This window comes from Phymastichus coffea, unplaced genomic scaffold, assembly GCF_024137745.1.
Source record: "Phymastichus coffea isolate CEN01 unplaced genomic scaffold, Cenicafe_Pcof_1.1 PCOF00061, whole genome shotgun sequence".
Lineage (NCBI taxonomy): Eukaryota > Metazoa > Arthropoda > Insecta > Hymenoptera > Eulophidae > Phymastichus > Phymastichus coffea.
Window position 1 is genome coordinate 796,289 of NW_026706872.1, and position 22,730 is coordinate 819,018.

Sequence of the window (22,730 nt, forward strand, 5' to 3'; positions counted from 1 at the left end):
GTGCCACTGCCAGCTAGAAAGCTAGAAAGCTAGGAAGCTAGAAGGCTAGAGGGCCAGCTGGTTGCGCGAAAACGATCAAGCTTGGCGCCGACGTAGGCAGCCAGCGGCAGGAGGGCTTTGAGCTTTAGGTAGGTAGGTGGGGCGCCTGCAGAATTTTTACGAGGCCGGTAATTGCTCGAGCGCGCGGATGCCTCGAATGGACGCGCGGAAGTTGAGAGTGGGATATTTCGAGCTCTCCCGCCGCTCGACGATTTGCTCTCGGGGATTTCGTCGCTGATCCTCGCGCGCTATATGCAGCCTCGCAGCCTCGCAGCCTCGCGGTGCTATATACTCGTATATAAAGGCATAGGCACGTCGCGCTACGGGACTGATAACAGCCTCCGAAATAACGCGCGCTAATTTTTCCGGCTGGCCGTGGGCCTCTGAAAAGACCAGATTTTCTATTATTCGTTGGCTGCCATAATGGTATTGATACGTTATTGCAACAACGGGCAGGATTGTCATACAAGTTATTGTTTGGCCCTCGAAAGAGAGAAAATGAAACGAGGACAGGACGAGCGAGCGAACGAGCGGCAAAAAATACGAAGAACAGAAGAACACGAGCTTGCACGAATAATTCAAGTCTCGCAGTTGTACGAGCTCTCTTTTGTCGCTCGCTCTCTCGCTCGTTTGTTCCGACGACTGCTATTCCAATGAAAAGGAACAAAACGCCATTTCGATTTTTCGCTCGGTCGTAAGCATCGCTCCGCTTTCGGTTGGCATACACGCGCAAGCATCAGTCAAATCGTTTGAGCACGAGAGAAAGGCCAAGACCGAGTCTCGAAAAGGCCCAGGCTCCGCTCGTAGACGAGCGGTGCGAGCGAGCCTGGATTGGATAAAGCTCGCTTGCGGTATAGGCGTCACCTACAGGCAGTGTGCGCGCCCGAGCTCCATACCTATAACTTTCGCGTCGACGAGCCAAGACCACCGAGACGAGACGAGGCGCCGCGGCTTTATTGCTCCTCGGCGAAACGATTCTCGGTTTTTTCGCGAGTGCGCTCCACATTTCACTGCCACACACCGAGCGCGAGAAAGACAGAACGGAGGCATCGTTTGGGTGGCTCTTGCTAACGCGCCTCGTTACACTTAGTATTCTGCATGCTAGACAACGGCGTGTCGATATCGTCCTTGGCATTGTTACGATGTATACATATGTATGTTGATAGGTCGATTCGTACGTAATAACCGGTGACCAATAACAGTCGCTGCAGTCACGGAATGCTAACGAAGCGAGATGTTGATGTAGCGAGAGCGCGCGACGGAAAAAAATCTAAAAAAATGTACGTATAAGCTTCCGGCTATGCATGCTATATGTGATATCGCATTAACGCCGGCTATACGGAAATCACATTCGGCAATTCCCTTGAGCCACGGGGAAGGAGCAAAAAAGAAATCAAAATTCGCTTCGATTTCCCGCTTCGCTACTCCCACGAACGACCTTACGCGCCACTCGAGATTGGCCGTGCTCTCTATCTCTCTTGCTTTCTCTCTCTCTCTCTTGCTTCTCTCTCTCTCTCTCTCTCTCTCTCTCTCTCTCTCTCTCTCTCTCTCTAGCAAGCGATCGAGTAGCGGAATCACTCTGGTAAACAGTCGATAAGAGACGTTTAAGATTTCTATTTGGTGCGGTCTCTTTTTCTTGCTTGCCTTCCAAATCGCCGGTATATACGATTTTAGAGACGACGATTTTTTTCCGTTGGCTTTATCGCAACTGTACGTTTGATGTCTTCAGTTCCAGTTGGTTTTCTTTCCGTGCTCAGCTATTGTCGGACTGCGCGGAAAAGCTGCAAATTCAGCGATATTGCTTATCGTACTCACCTTCAATACTCGACCTACCGTTATCGAGATACTTTCAGCAAGTTATAAATTACTAAAGTCATGCACACCGATGCAATCGCTCTCGCCTTGGCAAACGAAAGATCTTGAAGCATTCCGCGTAAATAAGTGGCATCCTTAGTGGCATCAACTTTGACAACCACAAATTAATAACGACCTTGGTTGTTGTTCTTTTTTCGGAATTTTCCGTGAAGCCCACAGCCACGCGCACGCAAGTTAAATACATCACCAGAAGCGAATCTAAATTTCAGGCGGCGCCGTTGTCGCGCGGCAAAAAATCGGAGACGCGTCAACGCGAAAATTAGTTTTTCCCCGAGTTGCCTTCCGACAGCCGCGTGCTCGCTTCGACAAAACAAGTAGGAAATGAAAAAAGAGAGACGCGCTCGCGCTACAGAGTCGTTGCAAATTTTAATCCATCACGTGCGTTACGCCTCATGATTAACGACCACGTCGCTTTTGCTTCGATCGTTGCGTGCTCGCTTCTCTTCTGTCTGAGGGGGAATCACGAGAGACGTGCTTTTTCTCGCTTTTTCTCGTTTCGTTTAAAAAAAAAACACGCGGTGATCTGCAAAACGCAGCTATTGGCTGCGACTCGTTAAGTATATTCGTCGCGACTTGTCGACTGTGGCGCCTTTAATGCTGCTTTCTCTTCTCGAGCTTACTTCTGCTACGCGTCGATCTTGGAAAAACGAGCGAGCAAATTGCTTCATCCTATTAACGCTAGTCGACCAGCCAACCGAAGATTGTCAATGACGCTCTTGAGAAATGGTGTATGGTGTCGAGCGTCCATTGCCGTTGGTCGTCTGACAAGCCGGATAATCAATTGTGAAGGCCGCGTTTCGTCAATTGCACACCACTAACGGCCACGAGCTATAGCTCGTTCGAATGGTTTTCGGACGATCGTCGACAGGCCATTTTGAAATGAGCAAAGGCCGCTCTCGGCTGTCAAAATACAGCAGTAAACGTTCCGGTCGCGCGACAAAGCCACGCGTGCAAACGTGCGTCCAACGGCAAAGGGTATACTGGCGTACATGACAGAGCTCGCGTTGTACAGCGCGAGAATGTGCACGAGGCCAAGTACTGGCGAAGCAAGCTTTGACTACGACGCGGAGAACGCGGCGGCAACTTAAACACAATGATCGCGCGTCAACGGGTTATTAACGAGGCGCCTTTGTTTACGATCGACGTAGCTGCATAGCAACTTCCTCCGACATGCCGGGGCGGTTTTTTCCCATTCGCTCGTTGGCAGCGATTGAAATTGGCTCGTAGCGTGTTTGACAAGGTTATATGCGCGAGACTCAAGTGACTGGCGCGTGATGTACTCGCGTCACCAAGGCAATTCGCCGCCGTGTAAAGACAGCTGCTCCGCGACGACTGACGTGAAAACGCGTCTCAAAGTGAGACTCGCTTTGCGCCTGGAATTCACCTTTCTCGGTTTTCGCGGGCAATAACTCTCGAGCGAGCGCCCGAAGACTGCATGTAGGTATAGCAGCGAATCGGCTTTTCGCCGAATAATCGCTTGCCGGCAAGGAAATTTCGAAACGACAAGTATTTCTCCTGGCCTAGCGACACTTGTACGTTCTCGAGTGGAAGCCCCTCGTTCGGAGGCAGCTCTTCGAGAGCTTTCGCCGAAGGCAACAAGAGAAAACGCAACGCCGGAAAGAAGAAAGCAGGTCGCCGTGTAATGGAAGTCAATGCGCCTCTCGCTCTCTCTCTCTCTCTCTCTCTCTCTCTCTCTCTCTCTCTCTCTCTCTCTCTCTCTCTCTCTCTCTCTCTCGTTTATTTATATTTTGACTTGTATGTACGAGTGCGCCTAACTGAATTTTCACGCAGAGATTGCTGCATAATTTATACGGAGGGCAGCACCACTTCCTCTTCTAGGAGGATGATATTTCCTTGCCTCGCCGGAAGTTAGCGACTCGCGATTTGATAACCGACTTCTGCAACTCTGTTTCAGTATTAATAGATATTCGAGGATGTTTCGAGTGTGGGTCCGCATGGCTTCGGCTCTTTCGTCCCTTTTTCGGTTAGGGCTGTGATTGCTTTTTTCCTGGCATTTATTGAAAGATTTAGCACTTTCCAGATAGAATACTTCATTACTTCATTAGGCCTTTAATGGCGTTCTTTCCATTTGGTGGTTTGTCTTATGGGATTTGCGAGACGTGCACATGAAATATAAATCATTTTAGCTAAAATTTAGGGCATAGATTCGCGGTAAATTTAGTCGTTTGTTACGGATGTTACTGTGTTAATTTACCAGCTGTATTGTAAAAAAGCGAATAAATCTCCAAGCAACCTATATATTTTTTCAGGGTAAACAAAATCAATGTGAAACTCCGTCGTCCAAACGTCATTAAAATCCCAAGTTCAGAAAGCTCTCCGACTCTCGGTAGTCGTTTGAAGAGCTCCCCGACAAAGCTCAGCTCAAACAAGAAAATACTTAAGCGAGCGAGAGCGCAAGCTTGCTGCTTGAATTCCGCTCACGTTGCAAAAGCAAGAGAAAGAAAACGGAAGAAGGCATCATGGGATGCTTTAAAAACTTGTCCGATACGAAAATATTTTAGCCTCAGCAACGCTTGCGCAATCGGCATCACACGTTGCGCGAACGACCAACTCCGCGAACGAACGCCGATTTTCCGTTCGACGAGCGGATTTCAGGCAAATCTTTGTCGGCCACTGCGCAAGATTTTCGGCCGATTTCGCACGAGTCTCCCAGTTGCAGGCGCTGCTTGGAAAAGTTAACCGACTTCTGCTAAAGCGACTTTCTCGCACGGCAACCACATACAAGTTCTCTCTCCCGTTTTCTGCCGGCTGACGACGGAGACACGAGAGCAGCCCGACAACGACGACGGCGATCAATAGCTCATTATCGCAGACCAGCTGCGCGCACATGTCGCGTTGCTCACTAGAGCCAAGACGTGCCTACCTAGCCGGAGACTCGACTCGACGTACGACGACACACAAGCCTTGGCGTTCCACGAAGAGGCTGCCAAAGCTCCGTACTACCCGCTTTCGCCAACTTTTTTCTCTACTTTCGCTCCCCCGGTCTCGAGTTACGTCGCTAGTACTTTATAATTTTACGCTGATTTTTTTTACGACTTTCACAGGTTCCTTTACAGCCCTTTCACATTGCGTTGAAGCTCTACACTACGGTGTCGACAACAAAGCAAATGACGCAATCTTTTGTCGCTATTCTCGAACAACAGTAGTCCGACTGATCACAAACGCGAGTTTCTTTTGAAAGCCGCGACCCGATGTTTTTCCATTCGACGTTGTGTTCACTTGGGGTAAAACTGCGGCACATAAGCGCGCCCTGCGAAAGCAACAACTCTGCAAAACTGCACGTGCACTTTGGAAAAGGCCATCGAAGTGCAATCGAACACTCGACGACACACACAAACGAACGAGCCGAAAGCTCTCCGCGGGCAAAAAATACAAGCAGCCCGTGTGCACAGTCGAGAGAAAAAAGGGCATAACGTGGATAATAAGTGTTTGCCAATGCGAGTGCGCTTGCGCCACTCGTTCCTAACGAGCCTCTTTCCTCTTTTGTTTTAAAAGCTTTCGCGCTCCTTCAGTACGCTTGTTTGCCTACTCTCCCTTTCTCTCTCTCTCTCTGTCTGTCTCTCTCTCTCTCTCTCTCTCTCTCTTGTAATTTACTTTTCCAAGCGTTAGGGGCTAACTGCTGCTTACGAGATTCTCGGAAATTTCAATTCCGTCGCCCCGGCGAGATGTTTTTTAATAAAGTTTCATCGAGTTATTTATGGGGCAGCGTGCTCGTAATTAGTTGTGATTAGGATGTTTTTTACGCCGTCCGCGAGGAAATTACATCGCAATCTTCCGTTGTTGTATATCTTTTTCGTAGAGTAAACGAATTAGCGTGCAATTCCTATATCAAGCACGCTATGTTCAGCTGAAGCTCCAAGTCGGCGCGGGCTTACAAAGTTTCGCAACATTCTTCCTTCGCGAGGAACATTGCTTAACGTACGCGTTCTTCTCGTCAGCAATGGCAGTATATTTCTCGTATTGCCCTCCAAGACCCGCCTCTCTATGAGAAAAAAATGGTAATACTCTCCAGCGAGTTGCTTTTTTTGAGATGCAAACAGCACGATTATACTCGGGCAATAAAAAGAGATAAAGTCGCGCTCGCTCTATGTTCTTTGATAATGAAAACGAACGATGCTCAGTAGGTCAAGCCTTTTGCTTTTATTCCCTCGTCTTTTCTTTTCTTTTCTTTTTTTTTCTTTTCGTTGGGATTAATCTTGCTTTAGCTGGGTTCTAAATTAACTTGGAGGTGCGTACATACGTATAGCCAGCGCTCGTATCGGCTATGTCTTCACAGACAGAGGATGGGAGGGGAGCTCGAGGAGTGAGAATTCATTTACATCCGACGAATTGGCCGCACGCACATTTCGGAAATTCGAGATTCGACTGGTCGGAGGAAGTAGGGATTATTTACCCTCGCGATTTCTCTTCCACCGGTGCCTCTCAGACAGACGACTTGCCGACGAGTTTCCTTCCCGGAGATGGATTTATGAGGCCGCAGACGAATGGAACTTGCGCTGATCAATTTGCCATTCTGGTATTGTGCGGAAATTGTCTGTGTGCTTTGCAATTATATTCGCGGCGTTGACCTTGTTCGCCACGAGCCTAGCTGGCTTTGCGATCAATTCCAGAGTGAGAGAGGAAGAACGGTGTTCCAAAATTATCCAAAAGAAACACACGGTACGCACACGGTTACAGGTAATCCGCTTAAAAAGTCCATCGGGGCGCGTGAGAGTGCGGATGATCGGGCCTTATCCGTTGTTTTCAGCCGGCAGACAATCAAGCGCTGGCAGCTCACCCCTCGTAACAGCGCTCGCGTTAGCTCGCTCTAATAAGATCGATCGATCGGTCGATGATTACTCGGGCGTGCGTCTATAAACTCCGGCATATACTTTGTCGGCGATGGTCTGATTGGTAGCCAAGCGAGCTAGCCTTGTCAAAAATCGTCCTTCTTCGAGGGTTCCCTTGACCGAGCACTGTGCGCGCGCACTCACGGATGATATCGCTAATGGAATCAGTCTATGGTTCATTTCATTAAACATAGCGCAAGATGCAAGACCAACGCTAGCTGGCGCACTGATCGGTCGACCAAATTTCCACGCGGCTGTTTTATCATTTTTTCAATCTTGGCGATGAACGCGTCGTGAACCGACTCCAACCATCGACTGGACCTTTCGATCCCCGCGCAAATACGTACACTACGTGCGCTTTTGCCTTGTCGATAGTCAGCCGAACCACTTACTCGGCTTAGCGATGCGATACGCTACGATTGATACTCGGCCGTATACTTTGTTTCGTAGGCACAAACAGCTGATCATTGCGCTAAGTCCATTTAAATAGTTATAATTATTTAATGTTTATTTTTCATTTATATGAATTGACAAGTGTTGAATTTAAAACGATAGTCCATCCAGTAAACATAAATTTTCAAATCGGCTTCAATATTTCCAACAGAAAAAGAAAAAGAGCACAAATCATTTAATAATCCAATCGATTCATTTTGTATGACTTTATTAAAGTGACATCTTTGTAGTGTTTGAGCTAATAATTCTTGCGCATCATTTCGTCCGCTCACACAAAATCAGATGCCAACCAACGCCATTGTCCATCGAAGAGGGGCGATAGAATCGAAAACATTCGGCAAAGTCTGCAACTCACAGTCGTAATCCGTGTATAGCTTCTCCAGTTCCTAATCACAGATATCACGTCGATCTTCATCGACCCTCCGCCGCACTGAGCTTTGCAAAGGCGATCAGCGAAAGTGTATATAAACGTGGACATCGGGAATATTGATTAAGGTGCATGTCGCGTCTTTTGTCGGTGTATGCGGGGGACCGTCCTCTTTCACTCGGATTACGCTCGACCAAGCGAGGGCACGTCGTCGTCGTTCGTCGTGGAATTACAGTAAGTGCGATATTGAATGTCGTCCCATGGGGCTTCCCACTCAATGTCGGACATACGTGCACAGCACCATTACGCGCATCGCATGACTTTTCTGCGCTGATGGATGAGCGACAGAAGCGCACAATGGGATTTGGATATCCGGAAATGGAGATCTCGATGAAAGTACCCTCTTTCTCTTGCTTTTGTGCGAAAACGACTGTGGCTCGCTTTTTTTTGCTATTTCAATATCAAAGAGAGGGTCTCCCTCTGTCTCATCTTTCGTTGGTAAGTAGGATAATTTGAATACAGGAGCGCTGGAATACGAAAAGTTTCGTTGGACTAGAAACATGGACATTGGCGCGCGGCTCGTATAAAATGGCCTTTTTGTGCCGCTAAAGGATTTTCGTTAATATGAAGAGCGAGTATCTCGAGTCTTTGAGGCGGCGTATGCAAATGAAATTGCTTATCTGCGCTTTGGAAAGGGCGCGCGCCGGACAACGAAAATCCTTAATTACGATTGCGCCTGCGATAGCTTGCTCTGCGTGCTAGTTTTGCAGTTGGTGCAGTTATTCAAATGACGAGATTGATCTCTTTGTGGAGCATTGCGAGTGACAGTTAAAAGAACATCGTGCGAAATATTGCCCGTCCGCCAGGCATCGAGGAGGGAGCGAGAGAAAAGAGGGAACGAGGATGGAGGGGGGGGGGGGGACCATCAAATTTCCGACGAGTCAACACATCAAGTCTATATCGGGCGGCCCCACGTCCGAGTGCATCGCGGCGTGAAACGCGTAAAATTCGTGGCTCATTGCGAGTGAGGGACGCTTCGCTCGGCTGGCCGACTCCCTTAATTGGATTAGCCAGCAGCAGCGCCGACCGGGTTGCGAGCCAGTTCATTTCTTGCCTCGGCTAGATAGACGCGCAACGCTCTTGAGTGGGATTATTGGGATTTAGCGCAAGAGCGGCGAGCCTCAGAGCAGCGCCAGCATCGATGTCCAAATTTATGGTACCTCGAGCTGATTATTGCCAGCGAACTTAGGATTAGCTTGGGCAAAGCGCCAACGATCATCATCGACGTTGATGCTGTACGTTGCAAGCTTCAAATCGCGCGAGCACTATATGTAAGGGGTGTAGGTGCGCGTACACAGCGCCGGCCGCGTTTGGATTATCGGATTAACGCCACGAACGTTCGTTGAACGTTCGTCGGAGGCTATCGTTCAGGCCTCCCCTGTTTTCTCTGCTGGCACTGTGTGCGTGGCAGCTTGTCCGCCACACAGCCTGGGACTGCGTCCAATTGTTCCCCTAATTCAAGGGAAACGATTGTTTTGACCTCTCTCTCGCAAGCGCTAATTTGCAGTGGAATGCGCGACCAACGTGCGTGCCCCGACCTATGCCGGTCGATCCTTTTTTTCCGTTTGCAGTATGCCAAAGCGCGCATTCCTGTGTTTATTGCAGCAAAACTTTTTTTACGCTTCAGAGAAGCTCTATTTCAAACAGGCAAAGCGCACTTACTGCCAATTTAAAATACCGAGTGCTCTTTGACAATTTTACTGACGGTTCGATAAATGTAAACGGAAATTCCGAGGTAATTGATCAACTTTCGAAATGTAAACCAAAGCATGGTGCGTAATGCAGAAAAGCTCGCGTTCATTGAGAAATTTTGAAGAAAATCATCCTTGACGAGATAGTAACGAAGTCAAGTCGCGTACATACAAGGACACTCTCGACATGGTTTTGGTTTGTTTTTTGCACGCATGTATATCTATCCGACCCAGAGAGAGCGAGAAAGAGAGAAACGCCGACCGTTACTCTCTATTTTTCAACGAGGGTGCGGCGAAATATACGAGAGTCTGCCTGTCGCGAAAACTTCGGCCTCGGGGAGAGAGTAGAGAAAGAATAAAAGAGAATAAAAAAGACGACGATCCCTCTTGCGCGTGGCGCCAGCCCCCGAGGAAGCTGTGGTGGCGCCGTCTCGGCGTCTCTCTTCTCTTTCTCGCTCCCTCCCTCCCAATGCCAAGTGACACACATGTTTCGCTGTAGGCTTCGGTTTTATCGAGGAGCAGCTTCAAATGCTTTTCATTTTGCTCACTCGTCATTCCTTTAATTATTATTTTAGCTAGCTTTCGAGTTGATTGTAACCATGCACTTTCCGAAGAAATAATAATGTCGGCGGAAAAGTAGAAACAGCATTCAAATTGCTCCACAAAAGAGCCAACAATTTCGATTGCTCGGCTAGCGAAGGTGCCACTCCATCTCGAGTTTGCAGCGCGCTACCAACAGTAAATTCGTAGCCTCCCGTCACGTACAGGCAGCCTTGTCAAAAGTGTTGTAACGCGTATCGACGGGATGGTTATTACGCGCGCGCGTGAGGGTGGCTTGGGCGAGCTAGCTTAATGATAATTTTCCTCCGTCGGCAAAAACAGAGTGGCGAGGCAGCACACGGCGTTATCGCTTCCATTTTCTCGTTTCATCGCGCGCGCATCCGCGATGTACATATACACATACGATTTCCATAAAGCCATTGATGCACAAAGCCCTCCTCAGCGAAAATTTCTCCATGCACGAGCGTGTGTACGTATATCTCGGTAGATAAAACGTAGCGAATGGTAATCAGCCTGATGCAGGATGTGCCAATTAATGAGGCTGAACGTTGCCGAAAAGGCTTGAATTATGTCGTTTATACTTTCATTGTGCTGAGTGTGCTCAACTTCCTGATAATCGATTACGCCAAGCGCGCTGGACTCTTTCACCTAGAGATAGAATGATGAATTGCAAGCTTCGAATGATGTCGTTCATTATGTAGTGACACATACAGAGCTTGTTATAACAAATCTGGCTCGAGCGATGAAAATATCTTTTCAGTTATGCTTTTCAATGAGTTTTCATTTCAGGTATAGAGGTAATGTCTGTGAGAAAATAAGCAAGGTAGTAAGAAGTACATTTACATTGAGGATATAAAATCAAGATAAAAAGGGCTGCACGCATTGATCGTCCATTACCCTTGCTGGCCGCGGTAATACGTGTACATCATTGACTCAAGGGCAGCGCAAATGTGAGCGCGACCCTCCAAGATGTACTTCTTTCGCTTCTTTCGCTTCTTTCGCTCCGTATCATCGCTCGACAAACTCAGCAGCACCTCTTCTGCGAGCGTGTTTGCTTTTTTCCAAAGCGACGCGTACTTGGTTACTTTTTCACATTTCGAAATCAATAACGCACGCAGTACGTTCTCGAACACTGTGCACGAGAAAGGGCAGATTCATTAATAATGTCTCGATCGAAAGCCAATTTGACACCTCAGCTGCAAATCCCAGGTGTGACGGACAAAGTCACAATTCCTTTTATAGGTCGTTTGCGTCGCCCAACGCAACTCGCTTCTGCAAGCTCCTTGATTAAATTGCCTGTGGCAGCAGCAGTTCGCTGCAGCTATTCTTAGCCTGGCTATACGTGCGCCAGCAAGCATTACATAAAGCAATAAGAGAGATAGCAAAGAAAAATACTCGCTACTCGCCTGGTGCTTAATTCGCGTCTCTTTATTGTCGCTGAAATTATGAATTTTTTTTTTCGCGACAACGAGTCTCACGGGATGTCCGCGTGAGTATGTATATCTGGAATGGAGTTTGAAGAACTTTTTCAATTGTACATTGTTGCTTGATTTTCTTTTGGTTGGGATAAAACGGATTTTTATATTGTTACTTTGCTCTCGGCACGTGTACATACTTCATCGAGTATTTGATTTTTCAAAATTTCGCGAGTTAAAGAGTCCACTGAGTGCTATAAAAATCTTGTATATTTGCGTGATCCCGAAAATCATGAACTACTTGATAGGACAACAAGTGTAGAAAGGCAAATGCTTTGTTAATGCGACTTATTCAATTCTACTTTGATTCATTTAAAGTACTCACGCGCCAAAAAAACTCCACACTGAACGAGCAAATTATTTGGCCGAACACGCGCCAACAATTTATTTTCGAGAAAATTCGCTTTTCATATTAACGGAGGCTAACCATGCAAAGCTGCAAATTTCGTTCAGGATGGCTCAAGTGAAGAAAGAATAAAAATAAAGAAAAAGCTGCACCGGAAGTAAAAGATTGAAAAAGATTGGCCTTTGACGAGCGGAAATGCGCGAGATGGTCGAAAATTCGGAGGGTATAATTTGCCAAAAGATAGCGTGCTCGGCAATGAAGCCGTTAAGGATCTTCCTTATAACGCTCCTCTCTCGGTTCTTGGCTTTCGGAGTTATCGTTTTTGCGTGCCGTCGCGGCCGTTATCGTGACTCTCGGGGATTAGGCAGTGCGTGTGTTGCTGCCCTGTTTGACTATATGCACATCTCTCGCCGTAAACTTGGATTCGCGCAATTCGAACCAGAAATTTCGCTGCGTGCTCCTGCTGACGATGTAGCTCTAGCGCCTCGACTACATCAGCCATTTTGCTTTGTGGCTTCTTTTTGGGATACTCGTGCTTATTCTTGTGTAATTGAAGAGGCGCAATCAAGGAAAAGCAGCAACTCGGCTTACAGAAAATAAAAGGCCAAGTGAAAACAAAGGGTTGAAAGAGCTTTTTCGTTGTACGCAGTAAACAGAGCAATGTGTCCGCGCAAGCTTACTCCGCGCCCTAATCCCCGAACGATCAATTACCCTCGCAGCAGTTTGCCGCGCAAACAGCTTCCGTCTAGCCCTTTGCTTTCCTTCGGGAAATTTGTCTCGAATTATTGCATTGCTAAGCTCTCGCGTTGAGAAAAAAGCCAGAGAAGAAAAGTGAAAAGAGAGAGAGAAAAGACAATAAAACCGGGCGGTCGTACGTCTGCGCGCGTCGCCGTTGCTCGGGCCAACGACAGCGCTGCGGTTCCCATCTCTCGCGCGCGGCCTAAACACACATGCGGACATTTAATTAGACGAGCGCGCTGTCAGCAGGTTGTCGGGCTACGTAGTGCCACTATACTGGGCCCCCGCCAGAGTCCCGCCAGAGATTGCTCGCGTCGATTTCGGTTTGTGAGTTGGTTGCTGCTCGCTTATCGCTGACTTACGAAGCGTTGTGGAGTGGACGATAACGAAGCTCCGCTACGGCAGCGCAGAAAGGATGTACGCTTGTCGTAATGAGCGCAAAGCGCGTACGCGGAGTTGAATCGGCGTTACACGCCGCGCGCTCGGCTACACGGCACCCTGGAGAATTTCCATATTTCGGTCAGATATTACGCGGCGCCAGCTACTAGCCCCAAGGCACTTTTTCCCGGCCGCTCGCACTCGCGGGATAGATATGTACTCGTTTGCGACTGTTCGCCAGAGAGACGCTCGCTACACGTGCTTTCAAACTCGACCTGGCGTGCTTCTTTGCTCTCCCTTTTCGACCATTAAAACGACCAATGTCGATGTCGATCGACCGATTACGAGCATCGCCGTGGAACATTAAAATTAGCTCTACTTTCTTGGTTATAAATACTGTTTCTGCTTCTTTAGCCAAATTCAGCGTAGCAACAGCCGTTGTTCCGGGCGCACATTTGACCTCGGCAACGATGCCTTCCCGTAAAATTATGCCACTGAAAAAAGTTAACGGAGAAGAGAAAGAAAAATTATCCACTTTTCTCAACCTCCTTTTCTACCTTTTTTGTTCCAGGTCTTACTGTTTCCCGAGGAAGGTTGGGCAAGAAGCGCAAGCAGCTCCTACTGGACGCTCACGCCGTTCTGGTGGAGCCGGAGTCGTTGCAAAGTCGTCGAGGTTGCCGGCACCAGGAGGTAACGCGTGTTTGTCGCTAAACATTAGCCCGTACTCATCGATGATTCCAGCTGCAAACGAAAATAGAAGAAAACGGGATTGTTAGCCGAGTCGAGCCAGTTTTGCTATAATGGGCTTGGTCTTAGCCGAATATTATTTCGCCGATTTATATCTCTTGGTACGTGGCACCGGAGAACACGTCGAGTGACTCTCTCTCTCTCTCTCTCTCTCTCTCTCTCTCTCTCTCTCTCTCTCTTGCTTGGTGCATAGAGATCACCCCAAGTGCGACCAAGAGGCAAGGTGATAAAGAGGACGACGCCAGCACATCGAATTTTCTCGGCTGTACGTGACTAGAATGCACCCTCTGTAAACGTAAAAATTTTTCGCCAAAGTTTCTTTTCTTTTTACGGCTGATATGCAAAAGGAACAAGTCACGGTGGCATCAGGATACGTCCTTTACAAAAGTTTATTTCTTCCGTAAAGAGCCAACAATTTTGTTGTTTGTTTTATCCGCGAGAACAAACGTAAGGATATCGCACTGGAGAGGCGGAAAGGGCAGTGGATACCTTAAATTTTTTCGTGCAAACGAGTCTTTGTCAGGTTGTTACGAGTTGCCACGACTCTGCTTTCCACTTTGCCCTATAGCTGATTAGAATTTGCCAGCAGAGCCGCGGTAATTGTCTGTCTGTCTCAAAGCTTTGAAAGGCCGCATTGTCGGCGTCGCGAGGGAGCTGCTCTTCCGCTCGATTCCCGGGAATACTCGTTCTCTCGCAGAAAGCCGTTTGGGAGGATTGCGATAGGGATGCTTTACGAGCGACAACGACAACCAGCAGTCTTTACCTTGCTTGGATCCCGAGAGCTGAGAGAGGGAGAGAGGATCGGTTAGCGATGCTCTGGATCGCCACTGCGTGCGCTTTCGTTACGTTTTCTCTTGCGCTTTAATTTAATGAAAGAGCTACCGATGGAACGAGCTCGAGACGAAAAACGCTTATCGATTATGCGATTTACCGCGCCGAGTGCACAATGTGCACAAAGCACGGCGGCATCGCCATTGAAATTTCAGCCAAGCGGAAATCGAAACATTTACCCAGCGCGCTTTATTGCATCGATGTTCTCGCTAAAGCTCGCGTTCCATACAAAATTCACCGTTGCGCACTGCAACCAAGCATAAATTTTGATCCTAAACTAACAATGAGCCATGTCACGCTATCTGCCCGCACATAACTACGCCGTTGCTGCAACCTGGATTGCGCGCGCACCTCTATTCAACCTGCTGGGACTTCGCTGCCACAAATTTTTCAACAGTCGAGCGCCGAGGAAGTTATTCTTTGATCGGTTATTATAAATGATGCAACGGCCTTCGGCAGAGACAATCGATTGCGCACTAGAACCATCCCCATCGTCAAACACCACAATTCTTCCACGTCAAAGAGTCAACGCAGGCTACGTATCGCAACGACCGCGTCCGGACTGATAAGAAATTCACAGGGAGCTGGGCTCTAGCCATTGCCGCGCGGGGAGCAATGGGGAAAAGAGGATGAGCGTAAATGTCGCTTTACGAGTTCTCTCTGTCCGCAGATATTCCAGGACTCTCCGTTCACTCGAGGGCCGTCTCTGTCTCTCTCTCTCTCTCTCTCGCTCTCTTCACCGACGATTTCTCTCGGACTCGTTGCAGGCGCGATCCGATCACGTATTCCCTTTAAACTTGACCGATTGCCTTTGCGCAATCGTTAACAATTAGTCACAAGGCTTGGCTAAATCAAGCTCTGCGATATTAGCTAGTCGGCAAAAACGCACTGTTTGAGATTTCGAAAGAGGAAAAGCTCGACGCGGCTTGAACAAAGTGCAACGGAAAAACCTCGAGCTAATTGAACGAGAATAACGGAAAAAGAAGTTGAGCAATTAGGCGTGCGCGCGCGCGCATATCCATTAAGAGAACTTTGCTCGCAAATACGCGCGCGCACAATGCTAGCGGACATTTAATTAAAAATACGTCGTAGTGAAAAAGTTGCCTGATTTTTTGTTGCGCGAGGCGCGTCAACGCGGGAAACATACGTCGCGCTCGCGCGGATTAATTTTACGGCGCGTAATGCGGAACGGCGCTTCGTTTAAAATTTTAATGAAAGGAAGAGAGAGGAGTCTGCTAAAAGCTGCGCATCCCACAGGGATAACCTCATTAACCCAGCCGTGTAAAATTAAGCAGCCTGGCAGTTCTTTTTTCGTGGAGTACTGCTCGATTCGCGACGAGCTTTTGATTGCGCACCGATTAGGCTGTAATATTTCTATGGCTGAAAGTAGGTCGCGTGCGCGAGGCCTAGCTACTGCATTTTTATCTCCCGAAGAGTTATAAGACATTATACGAGCCGGACAGACTTCGACTGCTACGGCGAATAAAAGGGAGCTTCAGCGCAGTCGCAACTTTTAACGCCTTTATTTTTTTTTAATGGAGAATGGTAAAGTGCGAGCTTACTCTTTGGGGGGTTTAAAGTTGAGTGTGTGAATTTAAGCTTCTTTCAGTCTTGTCGAGTATAGTATGCGGGATAACTTGATGTTAGCTGCGCGCGATAAAAGACTCCGCGAGTCTGCGACTGTTTTATTTTCGGCTGGATGTACTGACCTTTTGAGACAATAAAGCTGGCTGAAACTTTTAGAATTATTATTATGGCAATTTTCCAACAAACAATATGAAAAACTACATAACTAGAAAAAACTAGAAAAACTGTCTGGACTGGCGCAGAAGTTTCCTCTCTAAACTTGCCCCCATCCGAGGTTGACATTTACAAAGTCGTTATGCATGGCTTCGTGTTGTTCAGCTCGCTTATAGTTTGATAGTTTGATTAAAAAGGGACGAGATAAAGCAGGGCCATTGCTACAGCCTAACGAGCTTGCAAGCTCAATCAATCGGAGATATCTGTCCGGCTCTTATGGTGAGCGTGAATTGCATCAAGAGACTGCAAGGAAAGGCAAAGGTGCACCGCAGAACAGTTCTAAAAAAACCTAATTACGCCTCTTGAGAAAGCTTCCGTGTCCTCTTGGAAGAGCGACATGGACACTGCAGACGAGCGAGCTTTTGTGCGGTGGCAAGCCATTAGTCCGATCGTTCGCGCATAAAAAAGCCCCTTGGCCGCGACCAAGTTGCAGTATCCTTTCGGAAATAAAGGGCGTGCCTACGCAGAGTTACATTCTTGACATGGAACCAACATGCTCCAACTTTTAACGATCTCGAGAAACAGAGGGCAGCGATGCTTACATTTAACTAAACTTCTTCTTTTCTCTCAGAGCCTTAGCTAATAATTTGCGATTCGCGACTGCGAACAGCGCCTCGCTTCGCTATCTTTTGTCTCGTGCGAGTGGCTTTCGCTTTCGCGACTTGACGCGAGACAATGCTGCTTTGGCGTTGCATAGACGTCAACCCTTTCAGCAGCGGCACTCGCGGTGACGACGACAACGGCTCTCGAGTAATTTGCGGCCAAGAGAGAGTTGCCAATTATCGCAATCTCTCGCTTGAGCGATTGATCGAGTGGCGCACGGTTTTGTCGTGACATTTTCACGAAGTACGCGTGCTCGACGGAGTAGATTACGCGGTAATGTCTTTTGTGATGCGAGCTCCGCAAGTTTTTCGAGTAATGGAACTGAAACGATGTTTAAACGTAACATCGAAATCCGTCATACTTAATTTCACTTGAAAGTTGGCAGTTGCTCCAGGTCCATTAATCACTTAGTCCAACTAGCCTAATAAGATCTCCAAGTCAAATAGTCGTCTAATGAAAATGAATCATTCCTTTCCGCAGATACAGTACGCAGGCGAAAATGGTGGACACTGGCACGGGGACGCTTTACATAATCGGCTCCTTCAAGAGGATGACTACCGACGCAGATTTCAAGGTAGACCACTTTTATTTTGGACTTGGTTTGTGCTTATGCATGGAATATCGCTGAGTGATGCAAGCCGGGAGTAGGGCTTAGCTGTTTAATGGCTCAGCCGAGACACGATTATCAGATAGCTAGGACAATGTTTTAGAGGTAGCGCGTGTCCTCCGTTGCACGACTGGCAACTGGCAAAGCCTTACCGGCCGATCGATCCCTTAAGGCGAACACGTAAAAATGCCAATTCGTGGAAAGCCGTACGCGAGCGTGTGCAGCTCCAGATTAAGCGATAGCTTATGAGTTTGAGGACGCGAATTACTGGGATTCCACGTTGACTTTACAGGATTTCGGCCCTTGTCTGAGAGACTCGGCTTGAAGTTTATGTAGGCTTGCGCGCCGAGGATGATGGTGGCACAGATCCAAAGGCTTTTGAATTACTTGCAGTTAATCTGACAAATCCGACCCCCCCCCCCCCTCTAGCGCCTTCTATAACTAAACACTCGGAGCTGACTGGATGTCTTTCTTGCGACGAGCTGAGTGCCTGGAAATACATTTACGCTATGTCGCCACCGCTACCTTCCTCCTTAATAGATTTATCGTTTCCTAAGCTTAGGCGCGCTTCGAAAATTAACAAGCTGATTTTCTTACTCGTGCATGACGCTTATATTATGTGCTGCATTGTGACTAGGTGTGTAAAAAAACGTAACGTGATGACATATCTGAAAATTTGATTAAATCAAATAATCTTACTACTTTCCCAATTATCACTCTTAAATAACTATTTTTTCAAACTTCGCCTGAAATGCGTTTTTGGAATTAAAATTGAAAAAAGTGATCTTTTACCGTCTACTTGATAAAGCTTACTTGAATCCTCGTCGCATTTACAAAAGCGTATTCAACATATTCAACTCAGACTCTCTCTGCACTTATATTCAGTTTCTCTTGATTCGCAGTGACCGTACTCCGTGAAAATAAACAGGGCATTTCATCTAGAGAGTCCGCGAAAGGGCATCGGAGTGGTTTCTTTTTCTGGAAACGTTAATTGGACTATGGGAAGAAGCTCGACATCGTTATCGCGAACTTCTCTGTTTTCGTTCGTGTGCATCATCGAACTCTACTATCTGTACATATATTTCTTTTTTTTTTTCTGTTTAGACCGAATGTTTTATTTTGTCGTAGATACGGCAGGGTTTTGTTCTTGTCAGGCTGTCCTACTAGACGTACTAAGCTCACCGTCGTGGGTAAATTTTTTGTAAACGTGTCAAGGAGTTGCATTGATTGAAATTTGATAATGATTTGCAAAAACCAAATGCATGTATCTAGTTCTGTAGCTAGCATGATTATTATATTTTTCACGTGGACGTTCGATTTGCATGTTATACTGATATGACGAGAATAAGTAGTAGAGTATGCGTCCGATGCGACATGCAATGAAAGACATGCAACGAAGAAATGTTGGTAAGAAAATGAAAAACAAATGAAGATAACTCAATGATTCTATGTATGCGTATGGTCATATTCTGTTCGTGGTTGCTGGCACGACGATGACTGCAGCTGTACCTGACGTCGAACGTGTCGTCGAGCGACTTCAACATGGGCTACAGCATGACGGGCACACTGGAGCGCGGTTGCAAGAAGACCAACACCTTTCAGACCACTCATTTCGCGGTGATACGCAGGCGGGACTACGAGAAGGTCTACGACAATCCAAGCCCGACCTAGTGCCCCGATACACCCCCGCTGTCCGACGGCGGACAGAAATAGGGTGCCTCGAGTGGCGCCTCGTGCGCTTTTTTCCTTTTTCGTTATTGATGACGCAATTCACTGCGTTAGTCAATCTGTAAATTAATGATCAATTCGGCGACGCGCAACTTGCGAAAAAAGTTTATCGATAAATGCGTACTCTTACCCCCCGTCCGTTGTGGATGGATTATGGTTTCTCGCAAGTGCTTACCGTCTTTTAACCATTTTTTCCATGTTCCAAGTATTGACGAAGTTTCATATGAATATTAAAAAATGCAAGCAACGCGGAGTGCGAGTTAAAATTTGATGGTTGGCTTTTAGTGAACGGATTATTGGATCAAGCTTTGTTTTTTAGTTCACGATAGCAGAATATAGATGAGCAAACTCTATAAAGAATACAAAATGTATGAAAGATTTCTAAGCAATGTTACAATAATAACTGTAACAAGAGATTTAAAGAATAACATAGATAAATTTTAAACCAGTGTGATTCAGAGTAACAGTCTGAGATTATATACATCAAATTTTAATTGTGGATAGCTTTACGGCACTAAAATACTCGATGATACAAATACTAACGATTTAGTGAGAGAGCCGATCAAACGTCAAAATGTAATAACGATTTTTTACGTAAAGAACATTGCAAGTACAATTAGAAAAGTGTGCACTACAAATTACTATGTGCTTTTATCGACAACAACTTTTTAACCAAAGTTTTTACAGTAAGTTTAACGATATAACGTTGCGTTGATATTTTTTATCATTATGATTATGTGTGTGTTTTGTCGCACTTAAAAGGCGGAGGCACCCCATGACAGAGCAAAACGTCCATAATAGTTGTAATATGTAGGTTTCGTGATAAAAGACACTTGAAATAAATTGACGAAAAAATTAATACCAAGGAATCCTCGCACACGTGTTTTACGATGGAACGAAAATAGAAAAAAGTAAACAATAAAATTTCGTGTGTTACTAAGTTAGGATAAAGTGAAAAATGGTAAGTCGATGCCATTGTTCCACTTGTAAGATATAAATATTCGTGGGATCGTAAGGGATATGAAGGTGCGTTCTCTCGAAATCGGCGAAAGAGCGTGACGAAGCATTTCAGCAAGTGCGTATGAAAATAAGAATAAACGCGCTGCCATAATACATTCTATCGTTACGACGCGCGTAGTCGTTGCAACAAAACTGCGATCGGGTCTTTACCAAAGTATTAGCTTGTAAGTTTCTCGGCTGGGATTTCATGCGAGTTAAACTGTAGACTATAGAACTGCCAAAACAAAGGTACACGTAAAAATGTGTATCGCAGAGAATAACAATGACAGTAAAAGAATGCGTAAGGTGCTCGCCAACCAATTTTGCATGCTCATTATCGACGATCATTTACCCATGAGATATCTATTGTAACCTGAATATATCTTGTATAAAATACGTTGTATGTAAACATTGATAGGAGATACGACGTGTTGTGTGTTCCGCAAATACAATATTACAGTATTAAGACGAATATCAAACTATATAAGGTACACATGTGCAATAGACAGAACTTTTCTCTGCTCGGGATCATTGTACATTAGAGAATAGTGTGTGGAATATATTTATTTTTGCTATCGAGTAGTAGACATTTTCGTATCCGTCGAACATTAACCTACATAGTTTGTCATTGTACCTTGAGCCAAATTTTCATTGTTACATTCCCTTTTCTTCACGATACTGGATATGACAATTACTATCCGACGTTCTCTTTTTATTTCCATGGAAAGTGCAATATTTATGTCAGTTTTAATTATTACTATTTTCATTCGTCGTGTAAATATTCCTTTACTAATATTATTGTCAAGTTGTAAAAAAACGTATATACGCTGCTGATATTTAGACTAAAAATTTATCTAATATCTGGTTAGTTTATGTTAATTATCTTTCATTAATTAAAAGCAAACAAATTCATTGTTAGTTTTTAAATCAAATTGCATTACCTTTTTTTACAGCGTAAAAAATTACGGTAATGTTAATATGAAGTTACAAGTAAATACCCAATAACTTTCCACAACAATCAAACACGAAAAATAAAGGATTCGAATATGTATTTTCAATAGGTAAATCTTGCAAGAGCGTTGTTTAATAAAAAAATATAATAAATAAGTAAATAAATAAAGAAACTAAAAATAATAAAAAAGTAAACAAAAAAAGTCAAGCACTATGTGTGCGTATGTTTGTTCAATAACTTTTAACTCAATCAAATTAAAAATACCTTTTGACGTCATATGGCTGTCAGTGCAAATTATCTTGATGCTAACAGTAGTGTCACTTCAGTCGCTTTCGGAATACATCGACTATGATAATCCCATATAGTTGTTAGTGCCAAAAATAGTAAAAATAAAGTAAAGCAGTCCTACCGTGTAAGTTGTCGTGAGACTAAGGTAAATAAGTGACATAATGTGAGAATTACGAGAATACAAAAAAAAAAAACTATATGTGTACACGTAATCTAACAAAAATAAAAAAGTTCGAACTCAATCTATATTTTTTGTGCATGTGAGACGGCACGTAACAGGGTTAACAGAGAGAAAAGCCGAATTCTTTAAATAGAAAAATCAGTTAGACGTGGCTGTCTGCTCTAACGATGATTTTCAGAATAAAAAGGATCGGACTAGAAACTATAATTAACTATTGAAATAAAAGTAGTAGCGCTTATTTATAGACTAATATCTAGTTCTCTCGTAGGCGAAAATTGTTATTCAGGTATTGCATTTCTTTTTTTTTTTGCAACACGAAAAAGAATTTTAATATTGCGCACAAGAAAGAATTCAACCGTCCCAATTCCTAAACAAAAAGCTTAACTTCTCCCAAAATGTTTCAGTAGCACAGCTTAAACGACTTCTTTCAAAAATTCCAGTGGCCCTCTACACCCTTCACATTTCGCAAGTTAGCCTCGAAAATATTACTACGAAGGCAAGTAGTCTGAGCTGTTGCCAAAAATCTGGAAAATGCCAAAGCTTCCTCTATAGATTGCATAGAATAGAGCTGTATAGAGTTTTAGCTGCGTGTCGGTGTCCTTAACTATCTCCTCTCTCTCTCTCTCTCTCTCTCACTCTCTCTTTCTCTCTTCTAGTTTAGGATGATTTAAGTCAAAAGTAAACGTCCGATATCACGGTCCCTCCTAACTACTTAGCTGTAGCTTATGACCCAAATAACGATGCACGCTTGCTTAAAAAAATCTGGAGATACAACCATTCGACAAAGAAAAATAATGTATCACACTCTATCTTGGTCGGCTGCACGCTCGGGTCTCTAGTCACTTTTTCGTATACGTATATAACAACCAGTTTCGTCGACCATGCATCCGCCCAATACTCTCGGCGTGTCTGTCGCTTAGAAATTGCAAAGCAATTGCAGATCGCCTGGTTTTTACGGCTCGATTAATCAAAGAGGCGATCGATCTGTTCCCTCTGCTTTCTCTTTTCGTTTTCGTTTCCACGTTGACGCGTGGCAGCATTTCTCGCGCCGTCCTGAAAGCTGAGCGGAATGTGCGATTGCATCCTCGACGTCGGATAGATCGTAGGTAGATCGTAGTGTCGTAGAAATCGATGTCACGCCGTCGTCCTCGAGATACTTGC

At 45.5% G+C, this 22,730-nt stretch overlaps 1 protein-coding gene across 2 annotated transcripts in view; it reads left to right on the forward strand.

The window, feature by feature from the left end:
• The window catches only part of LOC131666834 (uncharacterized), a 38,834-nt gene that overhangs the window by 7,829 nt on the left and 8,275 nt on the right, over positions 1-22,730 (forward strand). The window contains exons 3-5 of one of the 2 annotated variants that reach the window (XM_058939803.1): positions 13,405-13,523; positions 17,295-17,388; positions 18,925-21,600. In XM_058939803.1, the coding sequence (XP_058795786.1) occupies positions 13,405-13,523; positions 17,295-17,388; positions 18,925-19,092 (381 nt within the window). In that variant the 3' untranslated portion in view covers positions 19,093-21,600. Of the gene's footprint in view, positions 1-13,404; positions 13,524-17,294; positions 17,389-18,924; positions 21,601-22,730 lie in introns of those variants that run through there. The other variant, XM_058939804.1, reaches the window with a different exon arrangement.